The 24,064-nt window shown below is 40.6% G+C and overlaps 1 protein-coding gene across 2 annotated transcripts in view; it reads left to right on the top strand.

Annotated features, from left to right (window-relative positions):
- The window catches only part of FBN1 (fibrillin 1), a 440,189-nt gene that overhangs the window by 221,135 nt on the left and 194,990 nt on the right, over positions 1-24,064 (top strand). For both annotated transcript variants that reach the window (XM_069766028.1, XM_069766029.1), the window contains 6 exons: positions 7,167-7,292; positions 7,403-7,561; positions 9,057-9,242; positions 11,538-11,678; positions 22,251-22,370; positions 23,797-23,922. In XM_069766028.1, coding sequence (XP_069622129.1) covers positions 7,167-7,292; positions 7,403-7,561; positions 9,057-9,242; positions 11,538-11,678; positions 22,251-22,370; positions 23,797-23,922 — 858 coding nt within the window. The remainder of the gene's footprint in view (positions 1-7,166; positions 7,293-7,402; positions 7,562-9,056; positions 9,243-11,537; positions 11,679-22,250; positions 22,371-23,796; positions 23,923-24,064) is intronic.

Raw genomic sequence — 24,064 nt, 5'->3', positions numbered from 1 at the left:
TTTTGTTTTTTTTTCCCATTTTTCGAAGAGCAATAACTTTTTTGTTTCCGACGACACTTTTTTTTGCTGAATGAATTGAAGTTTTAAATGGCATAATTCATTTTTTAAAATAATGTACTGAGAAATGGAGAAAAATTCAGATGAGGTTAAAAAGTGACAAAAATGTAATTCCAACATTGTTTTCTGGGTTTCGTTTTTTTTAAGGTAGTAGGGCCTCATTCAGACGTTCCTGCTGCATGTATCTGTGCATCTATCTGTGTTTTTCACGGATAGAACACTTCCCATTAAAATCTTTTGCTGCTATTCACATGTCAATGTTTTTTGTTTATGCAAAGTTTCCGGCACCATGGATGAAAACTACCAATACAAGTGTATAGGTTAGGCCAGGGTCCCACTAAACGTATGGAAAATCGGTCCGAGTCTCCCTGCCGAGTGTTACACAAGTGTTCTCCGTATGGTCATCCATGTGTAATGCGTTTGCAATGCGATTATGCGATTTTCTCTCATATATGTATCTGACACCATATGTCAGGCGTATGGCTTTACATTTCTAATTGATTTTCCCCATTGAATTTAATGGCTCAATGGGCTGTAATGAGGAAAATGTGTGCGTATTTCTCGCAAGTCACACTAATGGTTCGTGTGGTGTCCGATTTTTTCTTTCACACGTAGACTTGCATTGGCAAGACTCGGCCGATATACGCGTACAATCGACTGCGCCCGAGAAAAAAAATCGGTGATGTGAGCTGCCTCATAGATTAACACTGGTTCGAGTGCTATGCATTGTTTTCTCGCATAGCACTCATCCGTATTCCATGCTAGTGTGACCCCGGCCTCCGTGAAAATCATGGACAACACACAGATTGCATTCATCCTCCGTCCGTGATTAACATTGCAATGACTAGCAAGCCAAAAGGAACACTGATCGGCCCTCTCATAAGCAATCCTGGGGTCCCAACAGATTGCTATTTCACCTAGTGACTTGTGGCAGGCTCCCATGGCTACCATCTTGGTGCTACTATAAAACCCATCCACCCCAACCCACGACATGGTCATGTGGTGCCAGTATGTTGACATGGCAGCTGGGAGCTTGCAAAAAGCCCCCATAGATGTCATCTTTGTCATCCTATAAACCCCAGTCTTCATGGCAGCACAAAGATTTTCAGATTTACATTATGTCTACATACTGTCCATTGCCAGAGAACTAATAAAGTTAGGAATATCAGAAAATGCTAACAGAAGACAATTTTTTTTTCCAAATTTATGAACATTTTATTTACTCCTAAAAAAAGAAAAACTATATAAGTTTGGTATTGGTGTAATCATTTATACTTTCCAATTTCACCGCACTTGGAATACTTTTCCAGCTTTTCAATACATTATGCGATAAAAATGAATGGTGTCAATCAAAGCTACAATCTGTGCCTCTGTGCCGCAAAAAATCATGCCCTCATACGGATGTGGAAGATTAAAAATATTATTGCTCTTGAAAGAAGAGGAGGAAAAAACAAAAGTGCAGAGACTAAAATTGGCCATTGCAGAAAGGCGGTAAGATACATGAGACGAAAACATGTCTGACATTTACCAAGTAACTTCAAAATACGGGCATCAGAATATACTCAAGGTTTATCTGCCACCTCAACCAAGATGCTTTGCCTGGCCTCAATTATAGGGTACAGATAGCAGTGGTTTACCAGTCGGCCATTTGTAGCAATATGTAATGTTGCCTTCACAGATTAGTAAATCTAGACTATAGTGTGGATGCTGTGCTGAGTAAATTACAGGCCTTTCACCACGGCCGTTATTGGAGGTGTAATCGGGAGGGTAAACTGTAGAACAGACTCCATTTCTGCATTGTGGACCGCATCTCCGTGACACATGTGGCTTTCATTTGAATTTTGAGGTTAGACACAATCAAGAGAATTTAAACATTTATTCCAAATGAAACCGTCCAGAACCGAGGTTCTCACAAATATTTTTCCAGTGGTCACCAGTCCAACCACAAACATGTAAGGGGTCAGGATTTGCCACAATGCGGAATTGTGGGAAAATGTTTCCCTGGCAATACACAGCCGTGCACTGAGCGTATTGATGGTGGTTTCAGATAGTTGGTGCCCACTGGTGACCACAAGTCTTAGACACTAACAATTTACAATATTCTGAATCTATATTCTACTCATTGTTTTACAATACATGTATTTTGGAGAGGTCATGGATTTGTATGTTAATTTACATATGTCCAAGACTTTGTTATAACCATTACAACAACAATTATCATTTGCTTGGCACTCGTGCTTTGGGCCACATTGTTTTTAGTATTATCTGTTTTTTTTTTACATACGATACTCACTACTGTTATTTCAATGTCTAAAATGCAATAGTACAGTCAGACGGAGCTTTTACTGGCAATAACATTTGGTTGGCAGAGATTTTTGGAGCCTAGCAAATTGTAGTAAGGCAACCTTCTTTATTCCTCGTACATATTAAATTAAAAGGGTATTCCCGCCTCCAAGATCCTATCCCAAAATGTAGTAATAATATAAGTAGTATTCAGTAGTAATAAAAGTGTAATGATAATAATAATATTAACAAATACCTCCAATTAGAAATGTAGTATAGTTCTTCTGATTCGCTATGTCGGATACCCCATGTGCAGGGCATTGCAGTAGTTTAGGTATCCATGGTTACAATCACTAACAGCTATCTAACTTTCACTATATGAGGGTTCGTATCCATGGACATTTCTAATTGAAGGTATTTGCTAATGTTATTTCTATTACTTGCTACATATTTGGATAGGATCTTGGAGATGGGAATACCCCTTTAAAGTCACCTAAATCTTCAATTTCGATGGAACCAGATGGTCATCTAATGTGGGTGAGATATAGCGATTGGGATAAAATTGAACTTTTATTATTAAATATTAAAATATCAAAATAAATGAGCTGCGCAATCCAAAGTGCAGGTGCTACGACAAACAAACATATAATATGATAGATCAAGTGCTTATTTATACCTTAACCTCCTGTTGGAGCCACAAAATCCCTCCTGATAAGGGGGTAACTATAGTGCTGCACCTGTCTATCAAACCATATTCTATACTGAATGTCTAGAAGATGTATTTTATTTATGGAGATTTCTCGGTTCCAGCCTATGGTAAATGTGCTGAAATTAGCACTAGGTGCAGTAGATATATTCATTGGTCTTATATTTCCCTAATAAGGCACACTCGTCCAGTTATTTTGATAGGTATGGGTATCTCCCATATATTTGTTTCCCATTCAAGAGCTCTTAATATTCCATAATATTTATATATTCAGTATAAAGAACTATTATGCATCCCAGATAAGGTGCTGCATAGTTGTAGAGAAAACATGCGAGTCTAGTTAGAATGTTCCCAGGCTCACCTGTTCACTAGTGACATGTACCTCTGATTCAGCACAGAGAGGGGTGAATGCCTCAATATTATTTTATGATTTAACGCAGACCCCTACTAGTGATATCATTTTCTCAGGTATAATCTCATATTGGTGACTATTTTAACCCCTTAATGACCGCCAATACGTCTTTTTACTGACCTGAGATATAAGAGAATAGCATCCCCATACTGGTGACAATCCAGCAGCTGCCGGCTGTACACTATAGCTGACAACTTGCTGTATCAGCCGCGATCAGTGTTTGCACCATATATATCTGTTTAGCCCCTTAGATGGTGCTGTCAATAGTGACTACATCAAATAAATGGTTAACAGAGTGTGACTTCTCCCTCTTTATCCCCATGGGCACCCTGAGGTCATGATTGTGTGGTCCTGATGTTTGCCGCCTATAGGGGCCTGTTCAGAAGATAGCGACATTTAGGTGGTAAAAATACACTTTTTCCTTCCTGTCACGTCACTTTTCATTCATTCCTGAACAGCACGTGAAGGGTTAATAAACTACCCGAAAGCAGTTTTCAATATGTTGGGGGTGCTGTTTTAAAAATAGTATCACTTTTGAGGCTTTTCCAATATATAGGACCCCTAAAGTCACTTCAAACCTGAATATGTCCTTCAGAAATATACATTGTGTAAGTGAAAAATTACTGCTACAATTTTAAAGCTCCTAGAAGTCTAACAAAATAGAATAACATTTTACAAATGGTGCTTATGTAAAGTGAGAACTGTTATTTATTAATGTTTTTCTGTGATGTGACTAAATGGATTAAAAGGATAATCATTCAAAGTTTGAAAATTGCAATTTTTTGTTACATTTTTGTCAAATTTCTGATATTTTTTTTTAAAATAAACACAAAACATATCGACCTAAATTTACCATTATCATAAATTACAGTGTGCCGCTATAAAGCGATCTCAGAATCATTGGGATTTGCTGAAGTGTTTCAGAGTTATTACCCCATAAAGGGACACTGGTCAGATTTCAATAATTTGGCCCGGTCACTAAATTAAGAAACATATATCAGTCACATAGAGAAACAATTTGCATTATCTCTAGCAAAAGAATAAAAATAGAAGAGTCTCACCAATGACTGCATGAGGAAGGCCCTTTAAAACCAAACCTTTGGTGTCCTTCTATTCATCCCTTCGGTGACCTGTTCATTGCGCTCCCTACGCGTTTCATTCAGGGGAGAAGATTCCAATGTCTCACATACTATAGCCGGGTGCCAGTGAGATTGCCTCCTCATTCTTCCCTGACCCATGGAATACATCTATTATAAATCCGCTATCTGCCTATAATACACTGAAGACGTAGCATAAAATGAAGCATCTCTTCTGCAGATGACTTAGGCTCCATTCACACATCCATGTGACACGTCCGTGTGCTCACTAACCTATAGAATTCCATTGATCCATATATATATATATATATATATATATATATATGTATATATATATATATATATATCAGTTTTAAAAACAGATCATTGTCTCTGGTCCCTGAAACTCTCAAGAAACGTGTATGCTGCTGACCGTGCATTAAGAATGAATCCTGACGTTATCGTGATGGGCGCCATTCCAAAACTCCTGATGGCAGTGAATGTACATAAAGAAGAAAATGGATTGGCACATTCAAGGAATGAATAAAATCTTCAAGCTTTATTCCACATCATTTATACATGCTAATGGTTAAAAACTAGCGTGTTTTTTTTACCATTATCATGTGGATTTTAATTTTATATCCGATGTGGAATAAAGCTTGAAGATGATATTCATTCCTTGAATGTGCCAATCCTCTTTTCTCCTTTACATATATGTCCTAATCTCATCCTTTTTCTGACTCAGACAATAAAGTCCATCAGGATCTGTGTAAAACAGACTAAACACGGAAGATAAACATTGTACTTGGGGAGTTACATCCAACTTTATCCGTTTTTGACTTATCTTTTACCAAAACTCAATAGATAAAGACATTTTGGACAGTAAAAAGAAAGGTCCGTTTCTCTTGGATGGTAACACTTATACATTAGCCTTTGAGCATTTTTTTTCGATCCAAGTACTCCGTGATAAAAACTGACACCACACTGCCAGCCGTAGGACCAATGTAATTCAAAATGGCTGATCAGACAAGTTTTTTTCACAAGGACCAAATATCCACGTGCAAAAAATGTATCCTTTCATTTTCTCTTCTGTATTTCAGGTGAGATATACATTCAAAACTATGGGTACGCCCAAAACATCGGACCCCATCCCATTTCAACCATATTGCATCTGATTTTTATGAATACATTGCAATTCTTAGCAAAGGAAATTGTATTTGGTCTTATAAATATTATTCCCTGATGATGGATAGAAAGGAATGTTGTACTTGTGGCATTTGAGTAACAATACAGATGAAAAATTAGCCATTTTTTCTGGGTGAAAATTTGGTCGTGTGAACTTGGCATTAGGCCGGGGTCACAGTATTGTATAACACAGCCGAGTGCTGTGCAATAAAGCATTGTATAGCACTTGGCCCAATGTTATCCTACGGGCAGATCACATCTGCGATTATTTTCTCATGCTGATTCGGCATGAGAGAACAATCCTAGCATGCTGTGATTGGCACCGAGGCTCGGCTCACTCGTACCATGCAAGTCTATGGGTGTGAGTGAGACATCAAACTGCACTCTGATATCATCCCAGAGCATTCCGATATACGCCGAGTCAGGCCACGGAGGAGATGGAGAAATAACTTTCTCCGTCTCCTCCACACCTGTGCTGCGATTTTCTTATGCGAGAGGATTAGAGCACTGACACTTGGCTCCCGCTCACAGCAGATGCCATACGCTAGTCTGTTTCCAGCCTCAGTCATAGGATTGCTCTCTGAATTTTGCTAATCTGAAATGTTAGATAGTCCAGCACCTGTTGGGCATCATGGATGTCAGATCCAATGACTTTTACTGTACATAGGTTAGTGATGTTTAGTTTACATTCAGCCAAAACACTGCCTGTGGAATTTCCTACCAATCCCATATAACCAGCCATGATCGTGAGAGCTGTGTCAACAGAGAAGAGCATCAGCCAGGGACGTACAAAATGAATACATATGCTGCATTATTTCGCAAACCATGGATGTGTTTTCTTAAACCACTAATGTTCCCTAAGGCCTCTTTTAGTGCTCAGTGCTAATGCAGAGTTAGGGGAGTCGCTGGGACATTCGCTACTGTTAAACTACTGGAATTACTACTGAGTTTTGCCCAGATTACTAAAAATCTAACACCTTTCACTTGGAATTATTTGAGCACCTCTGGGCTTCGTCAAGGATTTTCTTTCATGCAGGAATTGAAACATTTAAGTGTCGACTGTATTTTTGTGAAAAGCCTGAAAATGAATATATACCGTAGTATTGATTGCACATCCTCCCATGATAATAGGAGGTCCTGAGATAGGTGTCCAAGCCCAGGTTTATTTTTATATTGCTTTATATACTACTTTTTTACACATCACATTTCTGTGGCTCTGCAAAACTTATATGTCAGCACAGCGGGAGATTAAGGCTAGGCTGATATCACATTTGGGCATCACTTTGATTATATGTACACAATGCATAGGTAGGGTAGACTTTTATTATTTAGAAATGTGGCCAATGAATGTTCCTTTAGCATATATTTAGCCAGTATGAATTGTGATATGTTTGTTTAAAAAAAAACATTGGAAATCAACGCAAAAACTTTACTCTTTTATTTTAAGATATTGATGAATGCAGTACTATACCTGGGATCTGTGAGTCAGGTGAATGTGCTAACACTGTGGGCAGCTACTTCTGTCATTGTCCCCCAGGATTCTTCACATCACCAGATGGATCAAGATGTATAGGTGAGCATCATAATATAATAATCTGTTCATGGTTGTCTTTACTGTATGGTTTTATTAGTATATCCTGTTCTGTACTCACAATGGTAATGCATGTTTTCTCTTAATGGCAGATACTCGTCCCGGGTATTGCTTCACATCTGTAACTAATGGGCGCTGTATCAATCAACTCCCTCAGCTCCTACCAAAGCCACAGTGTTGCTGTGATACTGGAAGGTGCTGGTCTTCAGGAGCAGGAGGAGCACCTGAAATATGTCCTTTTCGAGGAACAGGTATCAGTTCTTCCAGTTCTAGTAATGCATCTGTGATACTGGACTGCTTGTGTAGATCTGGAAACATTTACTGGGGTTTACATATGCATTCTTAGAATTAGTGACTTCACTCAGCAGGATCCAGAGTGTGCTTCGGTATTCATGATTTCAACTTCATCCAGGAATCTGCAAAGGCCCCTAGATTGCATCCATGGAGGAGGCTTTGGGAGGTGGAGCACGTTGGCAGAGGGATAACTGTATAGCCAGGAAGGTCAACGCCAATGGGGCATAGCCAAGGACCAAATCAGCAGGCAGGATTATATTTCAAGAGGATAGCCGGGGATCAGTCCAGTAACAAATCGGCATGCAAGAGAAGGTTTTTATAGTCCAGGGTCAAGTTCAAGTGTAATTTTAGGTTCAGATTTAAGCACAGGAATAGACAAGACAAGTCAAGTATCAGGAAAAGCAATCAAGAATGTTGCAGGAAAGTAAGTAGCAAAACCTTACAGTTGGCAAAAGTCTTATAAACCTGGGTAAGATTTAAAAAGGGCACTTTGAGCAGTAATCGGTATGGTGACTGGCACTGCCATTGGCCCAACAGCAAGACCTAACATACATGATTTAGCCAACAAGGGATAGTCATTGGGTACATGTTGTTTAACAGGGTAATGCACATGTTTGGTGCAGAGGTTAAAATACTGCGATGAGAGCTGGCTCTAATCAAAGCAGTTACCGGCAAGTGTCCGGTATGAAAATAGCCTACACTCACTCAGGATGGAGTGTGCTCCGACTTCTGCCACTCACCTACAGCGGATGTTGGGATATGTGGGCTGTTTCAGGGAAAGGGGGTGGGACTGTTCAGCACTGTGCCCCATAACTCATGGTCTGCCCACCATTGGCAGCGCAACATTAGAAAGATTCAATAGGTGCTAAAAATGTAGCGCACAGTGTAATGTTCTTCTGTCTTTTGTATAAGCATTTTAAAGTCACACATGGCTTTATATTTAAAGGGGTATTCCCATCTCCAAGATCCTATCCCAATATCTAGTAGGTGAACTAATTATAATATTAGCAAATACCTCCAATTAGAAATGTAGTATAGTTTTTCTGATTCGCTATGTCTCTTTCTTCATGTACAGGCATTGCAGGACCTTAGGTGGATCTATGGTTACGACCACTAGCAACTAGCTAACTAATTGTCACTATATCAGTGGCTGTAACCATGGAAATCTAAGGTCCTGCAATGCCTGCACATGAGGAAAGAGACATAGTGAATCAAAAATAACTATACTACATTTCTAATTGGAGGTATTTGCTAATATTATTATTAACATACATACTACATACAGTATTGGCATATTATCCTGCAGATTGGAATACCCCTTTAAGGAGTATAATTGGGTGTTGTACATCAAATGTTTAGGAATTTCTGGTATAGTTAGGAATATACTGCAAATTCTCTCTCATAATTTTTTTCTTTAGTTTTATCTAGTAAGTGTATTTTGTTTTCTTGTAGACGAATATCGTAAGCTGTGCACAATGTCTTGGGTTCGACCTGGTGTGCCAGAACCCGGACCAGTAATTCCTGTGGGACCAGGGTATCCTCCTCCTATAGGTCCCGAGGTGCGGCCACCAGTATATCCTCCTATTTTCCCACAACCACCAGTCCCAGGATATATTCGCCCAACACCTGCAGCTCCTGGTAAATTGAGGAATAGTGATATAGTTTCTGATTTTTCTTTAAATGTTTATCTCTTCTGAGTCTTCTTGCACTTTATTTCCCAGTGTTTAAATAGGTTAAACTAGATAGTGTAAGTGTTGTTTTTCCTACTATTAGTAAAGGTACAGAGTTATAACCATATGGTAATAATTGTTTAGTCACCCAATCACCCTGGTGATACATACAGTATATACAGTATAAAAACAAAGCACAGCAAAAGGACACAACATTAAAAAAGCAGAGCAGAAAAAGGAGCCATATTTACCAACAATGGGTCACAAAAATAATGCACTACAAGTATACAGTATACACAGATGTTTCCTCTACTACCCCAATCCTTAGAAGTGTATAACATTCATGCTCAAATGCATTGTAGTCCCATTGAAATGCATACATTTCCAATGTTAGATACAGAATCAGATAACAAGGAGGAGCACTGCACCCTCTTTAAACAGTTATGAGTGTTTCAGGGTGAAGACCCCCAGGCAGAGGCATAGCTAGAGGTTCAGCACAGGGACAAGTGAATCACATCTGAGTGGACCCCTACACAAGTTACCATATTTACAACTACGGTGGCACATCCTAAATGTGGGTATAGGGAACCTCAGCAGATGACCATGGTGTCACTGAAAACAAATCTCTATACAAAGACCAACACTGATATTACCACCATATAGTGGCCATATGGTGGAAGATACCAGTTTTGCTAAACATATTAAGAGATTACAGTACAGTTATAGTTAGTGGCACTCAGGTGATGTTTTTCTGATGGAGTCATACACTTTTCTGGCTGTCTCGACTGCAGAGTTCATAACACACTTGACTTTTCACATTTCCAGCACCATCCCCAGCCTCCACTAACGCCTCATCCTACTGTCACCCAAATGCTGCCGTATTTGTCCCTGTAAGTGGCCCTGCTGTGTGGCATAAAGACAGTATTTCTCTTAGTGCCCCATATAATAATGCCCACCAATGCATCCCTTACAAATTAAAATGCCTCCTTTGTGACCCTTAGATGATAAAATCCCCCCAAAAATATGAATCCTCTGTGAAAGTAGTAAATAGTGCCCATATTTTGCACCTAGAAGGTAAGCATGACCCCCATATGTACCTTTGATGATGAAAATACCCTGAATTCCCCTATGATTGTAATGCTTCTTAAGTGCCCACTTAACATTTAAACATGTCCCCCGAATACCTCCAAGTACAGTAATAATGTTCCCAGAGTCCCTCCCAGGTATAGTAATAATGTAATTTGAGTCCTTCCCATGTATAGTAAAAATGTCCTCTGGGTCCCTCCCATGTATAGCAATAATGTCCCCTGAGTCCCTACCGTATATAGTAATAATGTCCCCTGAGCCCCTCTATGTATAGTAACAGTGTCCCCTGAGTCTCTCTCATGTGTAGTAATAATATCCCTTGAGTCGATGCCATGTATAATAATAATAATGTCCTTTGAGTCCCCCCATGTATATTAATAATGTCTCCTGAGTCCCTCCCATGTGTAGTATTAGTGTCCCCAAGTCTCTCCCACGTATAGTAACAATGTTCCCTGAGTCCCCCATGTATAGTAACAATGTCTTCTGAGTCCCTCTCATGTATAGTAATAACATCCCTTGAGGCCCCCATGTATACTAATAATGTCCCCTGAGTCCCTCCCATGTATAATAATAATGTCTGCTGAGTCACTCTTATGTATAGTAACAATGTCTTGAGTCCCTCCCATGTATAGTAATAACATCCCCTGAGTCCCCTATGTACAGTAATAATGTCCCCTGAGTCTCCCCATGTATAATAATAATGTCCGCTGAGTCATTCCCATGTATAGTAATAACATCCCTTAAGGCCCCCATATATACTAATAATGTCCCCTGAGTCCCTCCAATGTATAGTGATAATGTCCCCTGAGTGCCCCATGTATAGTAATAATGTCCCCTGAGTCCCCCATGTATAGTAATAATGTCCCCGAGTCCCCCATGTATAGTAGTAATGTCCTCTGATTCCCCCCCATGTATAGCTCCTATACACAATGTGATGCCTTTTTGTGTCCACCACATGCTGCCATATGCAAACACTGCTAAAACAGATACAGAGTTTTAGGGTCCCTCGTGTTGATTTCTTGTATTCTATCTTTTTGCAGGACTGTGAGTAAGATTTCTAGGGGATAAGATGAGATGAGATTGGGGTGAAATACAGTCATTCTTTTTTCCGTTATTGTTCATTAATTATTCACTATATTATGTATAATATTTGTTTTGTCCCTTTTTATCTCAATAGTTACCTCATTAAATTTTACACAAGATTACTGTTTATTGTACCGGAACCTCTGTATACATGGCCGATGCATCCCTACTCCTGGAAGCTATCGTTGTGAATGCAACACAGGATTTCACTTAGATGGGAGAGGAGAATGCATAGGTATGCGGTCTTATTATTATTATTTTTGTGTCATTCATATTCCAAGTTCTTATTTTTGAGACGTCAGTATGGTTTATATATGGAAGAAAAATGAATAAGATACAACACCAATTTGATTCACCAATTTGGTTTGCTAGCTATTGTCTTCATGTCATCCTCTAGATTTTTAAAGTATTTTTTTATATTGCAAACTCTATTGGTTTTAACCCCGGAGGTATTTTCATTTTTGCTTTTTTGTTTTTTGCTCCCTTTCTTCCCAGAACCATAACTTTGTTATTTTTCTGTCAATATGGCCATGTGAGGGCTTGTTTTTTTGCAGGACGAGTTGTACTTTTGAATGACAACATTGGTTTTAACATAGCGTGTACTGGAAAATGAGAAAAAATTCCACGTGCACTGAAATTATAAAAAAAAGTGCAGTTGTTTTTTTAATTTTTTTACCATGTTCACTAAATCCTAAAACTGGCCTGTTATTATGATTCTCCAGATCATTATGAATTTATAGACACCAAAAATGTATAGGTTCTTTTTTTATCTAAGTGGTGAAAAAAAATTCCAAAGTTTGTTAAAAATAAAAAAAAAACCTGTAGCATCTCCATTTTTTGTGATTTCGGGCTGGGTGAGGGATTATTTTTTGTGTGCCGAGCTGACGTTTTTCATGACACCATTTTGGTGCAGGTACGATCTTTAGATCGCCCGTTATTGCATTTAAATGCAATGTTGCGGCGACCAAAGAAAAATTAATTTTGGGGTTTTGACTTTTTTTCTCTTTGCGCCGTTTAGCAATCTCCTTAATTGTTTTTTATATTGATAGATCGGGTGATTCTGAATGCGGTGGTTCCAAATACAGGTCCTTCTCAAAAAATTAGCATATAGTGTTAAATTTCATTATTTACCATAATGTAATGATTACAATTAAACTTTCATATATTATAGATTCATTATCCACCAACTGAAATTTGTCAGGTCTTTTATTGTTTTAATACTGATGATTTTGGCATACAACTCCTGATAACCCAAAAAACCTGTCTCAATAAATTAGCATATCAAGAAAAGGTTCTCTAAACGACCTATTACCCTAATCTTCTGAATCAACTAATTAACTCTAAACACATGCAAAAGATACCTGAGGCTTTTATAAACTCCCTGCCTGGTTCATTACTCAAAACCCCCATCATGGGTAAGACTAGCGACTTGACAGATGTCAAGAAGGCCATCATTGACACCCTCAAGCAAGAGGGTAAGACCCAGAAAGAAATTTCTCAACAAATAGGCTGTTCCCAGAGTGCTGTATCAAGGCACCTAAATGGTAAGTCTGTTGGAAGGAAACAATGTGGCAGAAAACGCTGTACAACGAGAAGATGAGACCGGACCCTGAGGAAGATTGTGGAGAAGGACCGATTCTAGACCTTGGGGAACCTGAGGAAGCAGTGGACTGAGTCTGGTGTGGAAACATCCAGAGCCACCGTGCACAGGCGTGTGCAGGAAATGGGCTACAGGTGCCGCATTCCCCAGGTAAAGCCACTTTTGAACCATAAACAGCGGCAGAGGCGCCTGACCTGGGCTACAGAGAAGCAGCACTGGACTGTTGCTAAGTGGTCCCAAGTACTTTTTTCTGATGAAAGCAAATTTTGCATGTCATTCGGAAATCAAGGTGCCAGAGTCTGGAGGAAGACTGGGGAGAAGGAAATGCCAAAATGCCTGAAGTCCAGTGTCAAGTACCCACAATCAGTGATGGTGTGGGGTGCCATGTCAGCTGCTGGTGTTGGTCCACTGTGTTTCATCAAGGGCAGGGTCAATGCAGCTAGCTATCAGGAGATTTTGGAGCACTTCATGCTTCCATCGGCTGAAATGCTTTATGGAGATGAAGATTTCATTTTTCAGCAGGACCTGGCACCTGCTCACAGTGCCAAAACCACTGGTAAATGGTTTACTGACCATGGTATTACTGTGCTCAATTGGCCTGCCAACTCTCCTGACCTGAACCCCATAGAGAATCTGTGGGATATTGTGAAGAGAAAGTTGAGAGACGCAAGACCCAACACTCTGGATGAGCTTAAGGCCGCTATTGAAGCATCCTGGGCCTCCATAACATCTCAGCAGTGTCACAGGCTGATTGCCTCCATGCCACGCCGCATTGAAGCAGTCATTTCTGCCAAAGGATTCCCGACCAAGTATTGAGTGCATAACTGAACATTATTATTTGATGGTTTTTTTGTTTGTTATTAAAAAACACTTTTATTTGATTGGATGGGTGAAATATGCTAATTTATTGAGACAGGTTTTTTGGGTTATCAGGAGTTGTATGCCAAAATCATCAGTATTAAAACAATAAAAGACCTGACAAATTTCAGTTGGTGGATAATGAATCTATAATATATGAAAGTTTAATTGTAATCATTACATTATGGTAAATAATGAAATTTAACACTATATGCTAATTTTTTGAGAAGGACCTGTATGTGTATGTTTGATTTTTTTTTTTTATTGTGAATGGGAATGTATATATTTTTTATTTTTTTTATATTTTTAAAAACATTTTTTTCTACTTTTGGCATGCTTGAATAGTCTTCATGGGAGACTAGAAGCTGCCATAACCCTATTGCCTCTGCTACATACAGGCGATGATCAGATCACCTGTATGTAGCAGAATTGCTGACTTGCTATGAGCGCCGACCACTGGGAGTGCCATGTGTCACTCTCAATAGTCACTTGAGCAGTTCTGCAGTTGGACTAGAGTGAGAATGCAGGCTCACTCTCTAGTCCAACTCTCTTGGAGAGTGCAGTCTCACTCTTTAGTCCAACTTTGTTGGAGAGTGCAGTCTAACTTTCTAGTTCAACTGCTTTTGAGAGTGCAGTCTCACTCTCTATTCCAACTCTTTTGGAGAGTGCAGTCTCACTCTCTAATCCAACTGTTGGAGAGTGCAGTCTCACTCTCTAATCCAACTCTCATGAAGAGTGCAGTCTCACTGTCTAGTCCAACTGTCTTGGAGAGTGCAGTCTCAGTCTCTAATCCAACTTTCTTGGAGAGTGCAGTCTCACTGTCTAGTCCAACTGTCTTGGAGAGTTCAATCACGCTCTCTAGTCCATCTCTCTTGGAGAGTGCAGTCTCACTCTCTTGTCCAACTCTCCTGTAGAGTGCAGTCTCACTCTCTTGTCCAGCTCTCCTGTAGAGTGCAGTCTCACTTATAATATGTTAAATATGTTATGCAAGAGCAGTAAAAAGCATTTGGCCCAATGGCCTAATTTAAATATGTAATAACAATAAAAAACCTTGAATAATACAGATAATAGAGTATGATGCAAGTATGATACCCCCACAGTGTATTCCTCTACAGTATCCTCCATACACTCAGTATGATGACCCCCCTCAATCCACCTGACAAAGAATGGTGTCCCCATCACAGTATGATTCTCCAACTGTAATCCTCACCCAGCCCCCCACACAGTTCTCCATACAGTATAACGGGGCTTCTCACACAGTGCTCCATACAGAATAATGGGGTCCCCCACCACAGTGATACATACATTATAATGGACCCCCACCACAGTGCTCTATACAGTATAATGGGCCCCCCACCACAGTGCTCCATACAGTATTACGGGTCCCCCACCAGAGTGCTCCATACATTATTATGCCCCCCCCTCCACAGTGCTCCATACAGTATAATGGGTGCCACCACCACAGTGCTTCATACAGTATAACAGGCCCCCCCACCACAGTGCTCTATACATTATTATGGGCCCCCACCACAGTGCTCCATACAATATAGAGAACTGTGGGGGCAGGCCCCATTATACTGTATGTAGCACTGTGGGGGGACCCCCGTTATACTGTATGGAGCACTGTGTGTGCCATCCACAGGGCTCCATACAGTGTAATGGATGCCACCACCACAGTGCTACATACAGTATAATGGGGCCCCACTACCACAGTGCTGCATAAGGTGTAACGCCCCCCCCACAACCACAGTGTTCCATACAGTATAACAGCCCCCACCACAGTGCTCCTTACAGTATAATAGTGCCCCCATCACATCACATCACAATGCTTCATACAGTATAACGGGACCCCCACACAGTACAATATACATTATAATGGGTGCCACCACCACAGTGCTACATACAGACTAACGGACCCCCACCACCACAGTGCTCTATACAGTATAACAGGCCCCACCACCACAGTGCTCTATACAATATAATAGGTTCCCCATCATAGTTTTACTTACAGAATAATGGCCCCCCACCACAGTGCTCCATACAGCATAATGGGGCCCATCACCACAGTGTTTCATACAGTATAATAGGTGCTACACCACAGTACTACATACACCACAGTGCTATAAACAGTATAACGGGCCCCACCACCACAGTGCTCCATACAGTATAACAGCCTGCCAACCCAGTGCTCCTTACTGTATAACAGTGCCCCCCATCAGAATGCTCCATACAGTATAGCGGGACCCCCCACACAGTGCTTTACACAGTATAATGGGTGCCACCACCACAATGATACATACAGACTAAAGGGTCCCCACCACCACAGTGCTATATACAGTATAGCAGGCCCCCACCACAGTGCTCTATACAGGATAACAGGTTTCCCTTCACAGTGATACATACAGAATAATGACCCCCCACCACAGTGCTACATACAGTATAACGGTCCCCCCACCACAATGCTCTATCCAGTATAATGGGCCCCACCACAATGCTCTATACAGTATAATGGGCCCCACCACCACAGTGCTCCATACAGCATAATGGAGCCCAACCACCACAGTGCTGCATAAGGTATAACAGCACCCTCATCACAGTGCTCCTTACAGTATAACAGTGCCCCCCATCACAATGCTTCATACAGTATAACGGGCCCCCCACACAGTGCTCTATACAGTATAACGGGCCCCCCACCACAGTCCTCCCTACAGCATAATGGGGCCCCCCACCACAGTGTTTCATACAGTATAATGGCCCACCACAGTGCTATAAACAGTATAACGGGCCCCACCACCACAGTGCTCCATACAGCATAATGGGGCCCCACTACCATAATGCTGCATAAGGTATAACGACCCCCACAACCACAGTGCTCCATACAGTATAACAGCTCCATACCACAGTGCTCCTTACAGTATAACAGTGTCCCATCACAATGCTCCATACAGTATAACGGGACCCCCTACATAGTGCTCTATACAGTGTAATGGGTACCACCACCACAGTGCTACATACAGACTAATGGGCCCCCACCACCACAGTGCTCTATACAGTATAACAGGCCCCACCACCACAGTGCTCTATACAGTATAATGGGCCCCCCACCACAGTACTACATACAGTATAACGTCCCACCACAATGCTCTTTACAGTATAACGGGCTCCACCACCACAGTGCTCTATACAGCATAATGGGGCCCCACCACCACAGTGCTTTATATAGTATAACGGCCTTTCCACCACAGTGCTCCTTATAGTATAACAGTGCCCTCCATCACAGTGCTCCATACAGTATAATGGGATTCCCCACACAGTGCTCTATACAGTATAATGGGCCCCCCACCACAGTACTACATACAGTATAACGTCCCACCACAATGCTCTTTACAGTATAACGGGCTCCACCACCACAGTGCTCTATACAGCATAATGGGGCCCCACCACCACAGTGCTGCATAAGGTATAATGGCCCCACCACCAGCACAGTGCTTTATATAGTAAAAAAAAGCCTTCCCACCACAGTGCTCCTTACAGTATAACAGTGCCCTCCATCACAGTGCTCCATACAGTATAACGGGACCCCACACAGTGCGCCATACAGTGCTCGATGCAGTACAATACGCTACACATTAAAAAAATTGTGTCTTCAGATCCTCTGCACACTTTGGTACTGCACTAAGATGTCAGAAACATAGCGTGAATTAAGTGAAAGGACTCTCCCTCCTCCATCATTGCTTTTAACTGTATTGGCATCTAGGATGCCGATATAGTTGAAAGTGCGATGCTGGGGGGGACACTTACCCAGCTTCATGGGTGGGCGACCCACCGGGCGACCCACCCAGTGGGCGACCCAACCAGTGTCATAGGCCAAATGTACTCGGGGGACCTGCCTGGCATTGCGGGCCAAATATACTCACCCTGCAGGCCAGATTTGAACCGCAGACCAGAGTTTGAAATATGTGATCTAGAAGTTCTACTTGCTGAGCACCGTCTCATATTTAGTGCCCTTGTTCATTTCTGGACCACAGATAAAACCACTGCAGATTATGGCAAGATAACAATTGAGCAATGCGCTACGGTATTTTATTTTATTTTTTACTATAGCACCATCGTATTCCACAACACTTTACAGGTATTCTCATCACTGTCCCCATTCGGGCTCAGAATCTAAATTCCCTAATAGTATGCCTTTGGAGTTTGGAGGAAACTCACACAAATACCTAAACTTCTTACAGATGCTGTTCTTGTTGGGAATTGAACCCAGGACCCCAGAGCTGCACTGCAACTGTGCTAACCACTGAGCCACAATGCTGACAATGTAAAAAAGATATTACCAGTACATTTTGCATTCAGAATATGTTGTATGCTTCAACATGCCAGTGTTGCTTAGTTATAGTTTTATGGTCAGCACAGGCTCCATTTTTGGTTTTGAGGAGAACAGGAATCTTTGAAACAGTGCTGTACAAGTAAGTTAAACTTTGGAGGCAAGTACATCTGATCACCAGATTTTCGTTTTTTTCACGTGGAGCTGCACTATGAGAATATAATACAATAAGTAGTTTAACATGAAACAAAACTTAAAAAGAAACTAACGAACAGACAAAGGACAAGAAGGATACCGACATGGTAACAAAAATGAAAATCGTCATCTAAGCATATGCCAGAGACATCAGCCTTGAAATATTTTATGGTTTCTTTGCGAATGGAAAATGCCGATTGCCAACCAAAGTACAAGTCACTGTGAAAGCAAAGATTATTTTATTGTTAGAAGCTGAAATGCCGCGGGCATTGTGAATTCAGCGCTGGTGAAATGTTTGTGTAATGCATTTGGAAGTGTGTGGAATTTATACTTGAGAATGTTGGTTCATAAACAGCATTATTGAGTCCAAAAGTTTTGTGGTGAGTCATGCTTTGAGACACAGGATGCCAAGTCATAAACTGTATCCTAGGAAACTTCTCTTCGGAACATTGGTTGCTTGACACTTTTACTGGGCACTCAACTCTACCTGTGCTTTTTAAGAATGTTAGGAATATGTACCCAAAGTACCCAGGGTTGGAATGAACACCTTTTTTAATCCTTCGTTGGCATATCCATTATTGGAAAAGTTATATCAATATAAATAAATGCATACATAAATTCATTTATCCTACTAAAACAGATCTATCAGTAATATATGGATGTTCACTTCTATCACGGCATATGGATATTCACATTTTATACTAGTATATATTGGTAACTTAAAGAGGAACTTCCATCTATATATTTTTATTAAATATGTGTATATGTGCATGCAATATAGTGTGAGTGTATTGATATATTCGCCTACTGGCGCTTTCTCCAGGATCCTGGGCCATTCTGTTCTTCTTCTCAGTCAAGTCACCGCACTTTAGACTAGCTGGCTCCCTCTATACTCTATTTGTGAGCAAGATGTCTCCTTTACAGTGAAAGCCTATAGAGACTCATTCTGACCCTCCATAGGCTCATATTGTAAAAAACATTTCCGGATCACACAGAGTGCAGCGCAATTTAGAGTATTTTCAGAAAGATTACGTCACTGAGAAGAGGAGCAGAACAGTACTGGACACCGGGGAGAGAGCGGCTGTAGGTGAGTATAATAATAGACTCACACTGCACTGCATGTGTGGAACCCCTGAGGGTCCAGTCGCCACAGAGGTACTGTACCTCAGCCAGAGGTGTGGTACTCCGCTCTCGGGTAAGGAGGGGAAACTACCCAGTACCCACACACTAGCATCCAACACTAGACCTCTATAGACCTGGACGGAACTAGGTAGAGGGTGTGGGTGGAGAGAGTGGAGTTGTCATGGAAACAAGAGGGAGGAGTTAGTTAGATAGTTAGACAGTTGGAGCTATGGACTTACTTAAGGAGTGAAGAGCTCGTCCCAGCGCCAGAGGACAAAGAGAGAAAAGTTCCAGAGAGTGAGAAGGAGGGAAAGAAGGGGTCCTAGGGGCACGGGTAGTGAGGAATCCACCCGTGGGGCCTGAATCCAATCTGACCATAGTTGGGTGGAGGGACCAGGTCGCAGTGGGGGAACCGGCCTCCAGACTAACGGAGAACTACAAGGCTCAGTTAGCAAGCCAGAGGCTGTGGTAACTGTACGTGCCACAGCCACAACCACACACATTTGCCGAAAAGTCAGCCGCATAGGATCAAGGAGACCAAGAGTTTGTCGCCCGACAAGACCCGAGGCTGCTGGCTTGGGACACTGTGTGTGTGAAGGCGCAGGGCAGGAGAGGCGAGAGCCAGTGCAGTGAGATGGCCAGGAAAGGAACATAAGAAGGGGGTTCTGGCAAAGTGTACCCCAAATTACCTGTGAGCTGACTGGACCACAGACCCGGAGGGCACAGCACCTGGCTGGGGATTGCATAAAGAACTGTGAGTAAACTGTGGAAAATGCACCCTTCTATGTCCTCTGAATTATTACTGTGTCACCTGCCCTGAATCACAATATTCACCATCATTGACTTAAACCCTATGTCTGCCCTGGGGCCTAGCTCTTCCCGTGGAGAGCTGTACCAACTCTGCTGCGTCACCTACTGCCCCAGCGGATCAGAACTGCGGCGTTGGCCGTATTATCATTGCCAAACACCACAGGTGGCGTCACGAACAATCTCCCCATAAACTTTATTCCCCTTTAATTTCATTACTATTATTGGATGCACAGGGCCACGGACCGAATCACTGCTGCCGTGACAACCCCCTTTAAGAACCGTCGGACCCGGCCCGAGTACCCCCCGGCCCAATTAAGTCAAATTGACATGTAATATTGTAGGACATTTTCTAATGCAATCAAATGCATGATAGAAAATTATGTTTAGTTGCTTAATGTATAGTTAAATTCCTCTTTTTTCCTCTCTTGGATCCATTATGTTTTTTTAGGGATCTACTGTTGATCTACTGGCCATGGGTATAGGATCATGTATGTAAAAATATGTTCAGACACCTTATAAAAAATCTATGAGTTGATAAGCAGGAAAATTAAATGGTGCCAAATGCATTGAAGCATATTGATTACTTAGTATACAGCACGCAAATGCATTGCATAAGATAAAGTCTTTAGTTTTAAATGAAATACAAATCTTCTAATTATTTTTGATCCAAATTTGACTTTTACAAACCTTAGTGTATAAAATAGAAGGACAGCAGATGCAGGATACACACTAAAGGATTCTATTAGGACGATTTTGTGACAATATTGATTGACTCACACCTAATCTGCACAAAATAGGCCAGAATTGCAGTTTGTAAATTATTTATCTAGTGAAACAACTCTGCGAGCAATGTGAAGATGAATGTCAGCTCAATTTAGGAAGAATGTTTGACTAGAAAGCGCTACCTATTTACCTAAGGGATAGAATTATGAATGAGCGACAGTCTTACTGAGTCTTGATCTTTTTTCCAGATTGTGGACTTTTTATGCACATCTAATGTATTCTTAGCTTTCTTTGTAAAAAGAAATGAATACGTTACCTAAAATGTGCCTTTAGGTATTTTGACTGAATTTATATTTTTAACCACAAATTATTTTTGTTGTTAAAAGGAATATAGATGCATCGACTAGTGGCCAGGAGAATTTTTGTCTGTTACTTGGGTTTAAGAATATGAAAGGAATGCAGTTTAATCATTGGGATTTGCATTCTTTCTGACTATATTTTAAGGAATTCCCCTTTCTATGTCATATCTCTAAATTGGTGAAAATACTAAACAAAAATGTTCTATTTATTCCCGTTGTGTTTCTAGCTTCAGTAAGTAAAACTCGTAAGAGATATTCAACAATGTTATTCTATAGTGAAAGATTAGCACCACCCAACCAACACTCTGGTTTACCGAAATCTCCTACATTCGTTTCACATCCAACCTACTTACAATAAGTCATTGAGATTGGCAGGGTCTTATCTGTCTCCTGGTTCTCTTGACTATTGTCTTCTTGAAAAACTTAATTGATGTCCATGAGAATATTTCAGAAATTACTTGATTCTTTTTAATACATTTTTTGTTAAGCTAAAAGAAGGAGGAAGGCTGTCGAAAACAGCCCGAAGAGTGTTTTCAACATGTGGGTGCATAGAACAGAGCTAACATGTATTCCAGGCCACCTTCAACAAACTACTTTCATAAGCAAATGGAATTGACATAAAGACAATGGAACTATTCTGATTTTCATGCTCATGGAGTCTATTTTAATATGCACTTTGGCCTCCAGTAATAGTAATGCCAAAAACAATCAAAATAATTACAAAATATTTAACTATGCTTTAATAATGTAATTTGCAATCTAGGTATTACATTGGTATTGCTCTAATTTTTCTCCTACATATTTTATACATTTTAGATGTTGATGAGTGTGAAAGAAACCCCTGCCTTCATGCTGAATGCGTAAATACCCAGGGATCATACATTTGCCAGTGTCACTCTGGGTTCCAGAGTACATCAACCCGGACAGAATGCAGAGGTATGGAATAGCGCGATCACTGGACTGTATAGCTAAGGAGATTCATATATGGCTCTGTGCTATAGTACTTATGTAGTATAATGACTGGTACAGAAAGTATAGACACTAGTGCAGTTAAAACAGGAGGGCTGGTTACAGATTTTGTATTGGAAACAACTGCTGTCAAGATTAAAAATAATTTCTGGTGATAGATTCTCATATTGATCCGTGTCTGGCACATAGTCCTGAATAGATACATAGAAGAATAATGTGGATTTCTCTGGAATAAGATATCTGATCACAGATATCAAGGTATCATTTTGTTCAGTATCTTATGACCTACAACCCATATAGACAGTTTAGGAGGTCTGATCCTACTGATAGATTCCCTTTAAACGCAGCTGCCTGATATTATGTGAGCCCCCCTTTTGTTGCCAAAAAGCTCAGACATACCAAAACATAGCCTCTACAGTACCTGTGAAGGTGTCTTGTGGCATCTGGCACTAATATTTGACCATCAGATCCATTAAATCCCATAAATTATGGGGCAGGGCCACCATGAATCAGAATTGCTTTTCCAGCACATTCCATAGATGAGGTATTGATGAGATCAAGGGAAATTGGAGGTCTAATTAATGCCTAGAACTCTTTGTCATGTCCTTCAACCATTCCTGAACAAATTTTGCAGTATGACCTTGTATATTGTTAGAAAAGACCATTGTTGTTAGGGAATACTGTTGTAACAAAGGGTTGTACTTAATCTTCCAAAATAATTAGATAGTTGGTACAAGTCAAAGTAACAATCCACATCAATGATGGGAGCCAAGGTTTCTTAGCAGAACATTTCCTACAGTATGGTTCTTCCCAAAGTGCATCCTGATGCCTCCCCTGCCACAGAAAACTGACCCACTCGCACTTGCACATGCCATGTTTTTCTGTGAGTTTGGTGCAGATGGTCTAGCATTCATTATCCATGTACATCAATGAAGTTTGGGCATCCATGACCTTGTCACCAGCTTTGCATTCTTGGACTACCAAACAAGAACTCATTTTTTGGCGATGCTCTTATGAAATTGTTTGTTATCATAACGTAGTCTTGTTCAGCTCCCTACACTTCTCATTTTTCCTACTTCCAACATATCAACCTCAAGAACTGACTATTCACTTGCTGCCATTGGCATGTGCCTTTATAACAATATAATCAATGTTGTCTGCTCCTGTCAGGTTTTAGTGCTATGACCGACTGGTGGATATATTTAGACAGAATTCCTTTAATATAATAAATAATGTCTGTGCAATTTTTCATTTTTATGAGTAGAAGGGTTTCTTCAAAATGTTAAATTCTCAATTAATGGCTTCTGTACTGTCTTGTTAAGTTGAACTCTGTTGCCTGTTTGTACCTTTTGATGGTGTTTGTGTTGTTGATAAAAAAAATACTATTTTTTAGACATTGACGAGTGCTTACAAAATGGTCGTATCTGTAACAATGGACGATGTGTGAACACGGATGGTAGTTTCCACTGCGTGTGTAATGCAGGCTTCCAAGTATCACCTGATGGGAAGAATTGTCAAGGTAACCTCTTCATTTTTATGACTTTTGCTTTGTTTTCTATTACAATTCTAGTTATCTTCACATTACAAATGTCACTCTAAAGGAGCTCACTGAATGATCTGTAATAGTGTTCTGTGCACATAGGCTGCCATTGTTTTTAGCA

The sequence above is a fragment of the Ranitomeya imitator genome, chromosome 4 (assembly GCF_032444005.1).
Source record: "Ranitomeya imitator isolate aRanImi1 chromosome 4, aRanImi1.pri, whole genome shotgun sequence".
Taxonomy (NCBI): Eukaryota; Metazoa; Chordata; class Amphibia; order Anura; family Dendrobatidae; genus Ranitomeya; species Ranitomeya imitator.
The sequence above is the reverse complement of the archived record's forward strand: the minus strand, read 5'-3'. Positions and strand labels throughout refer to the sequence as shown.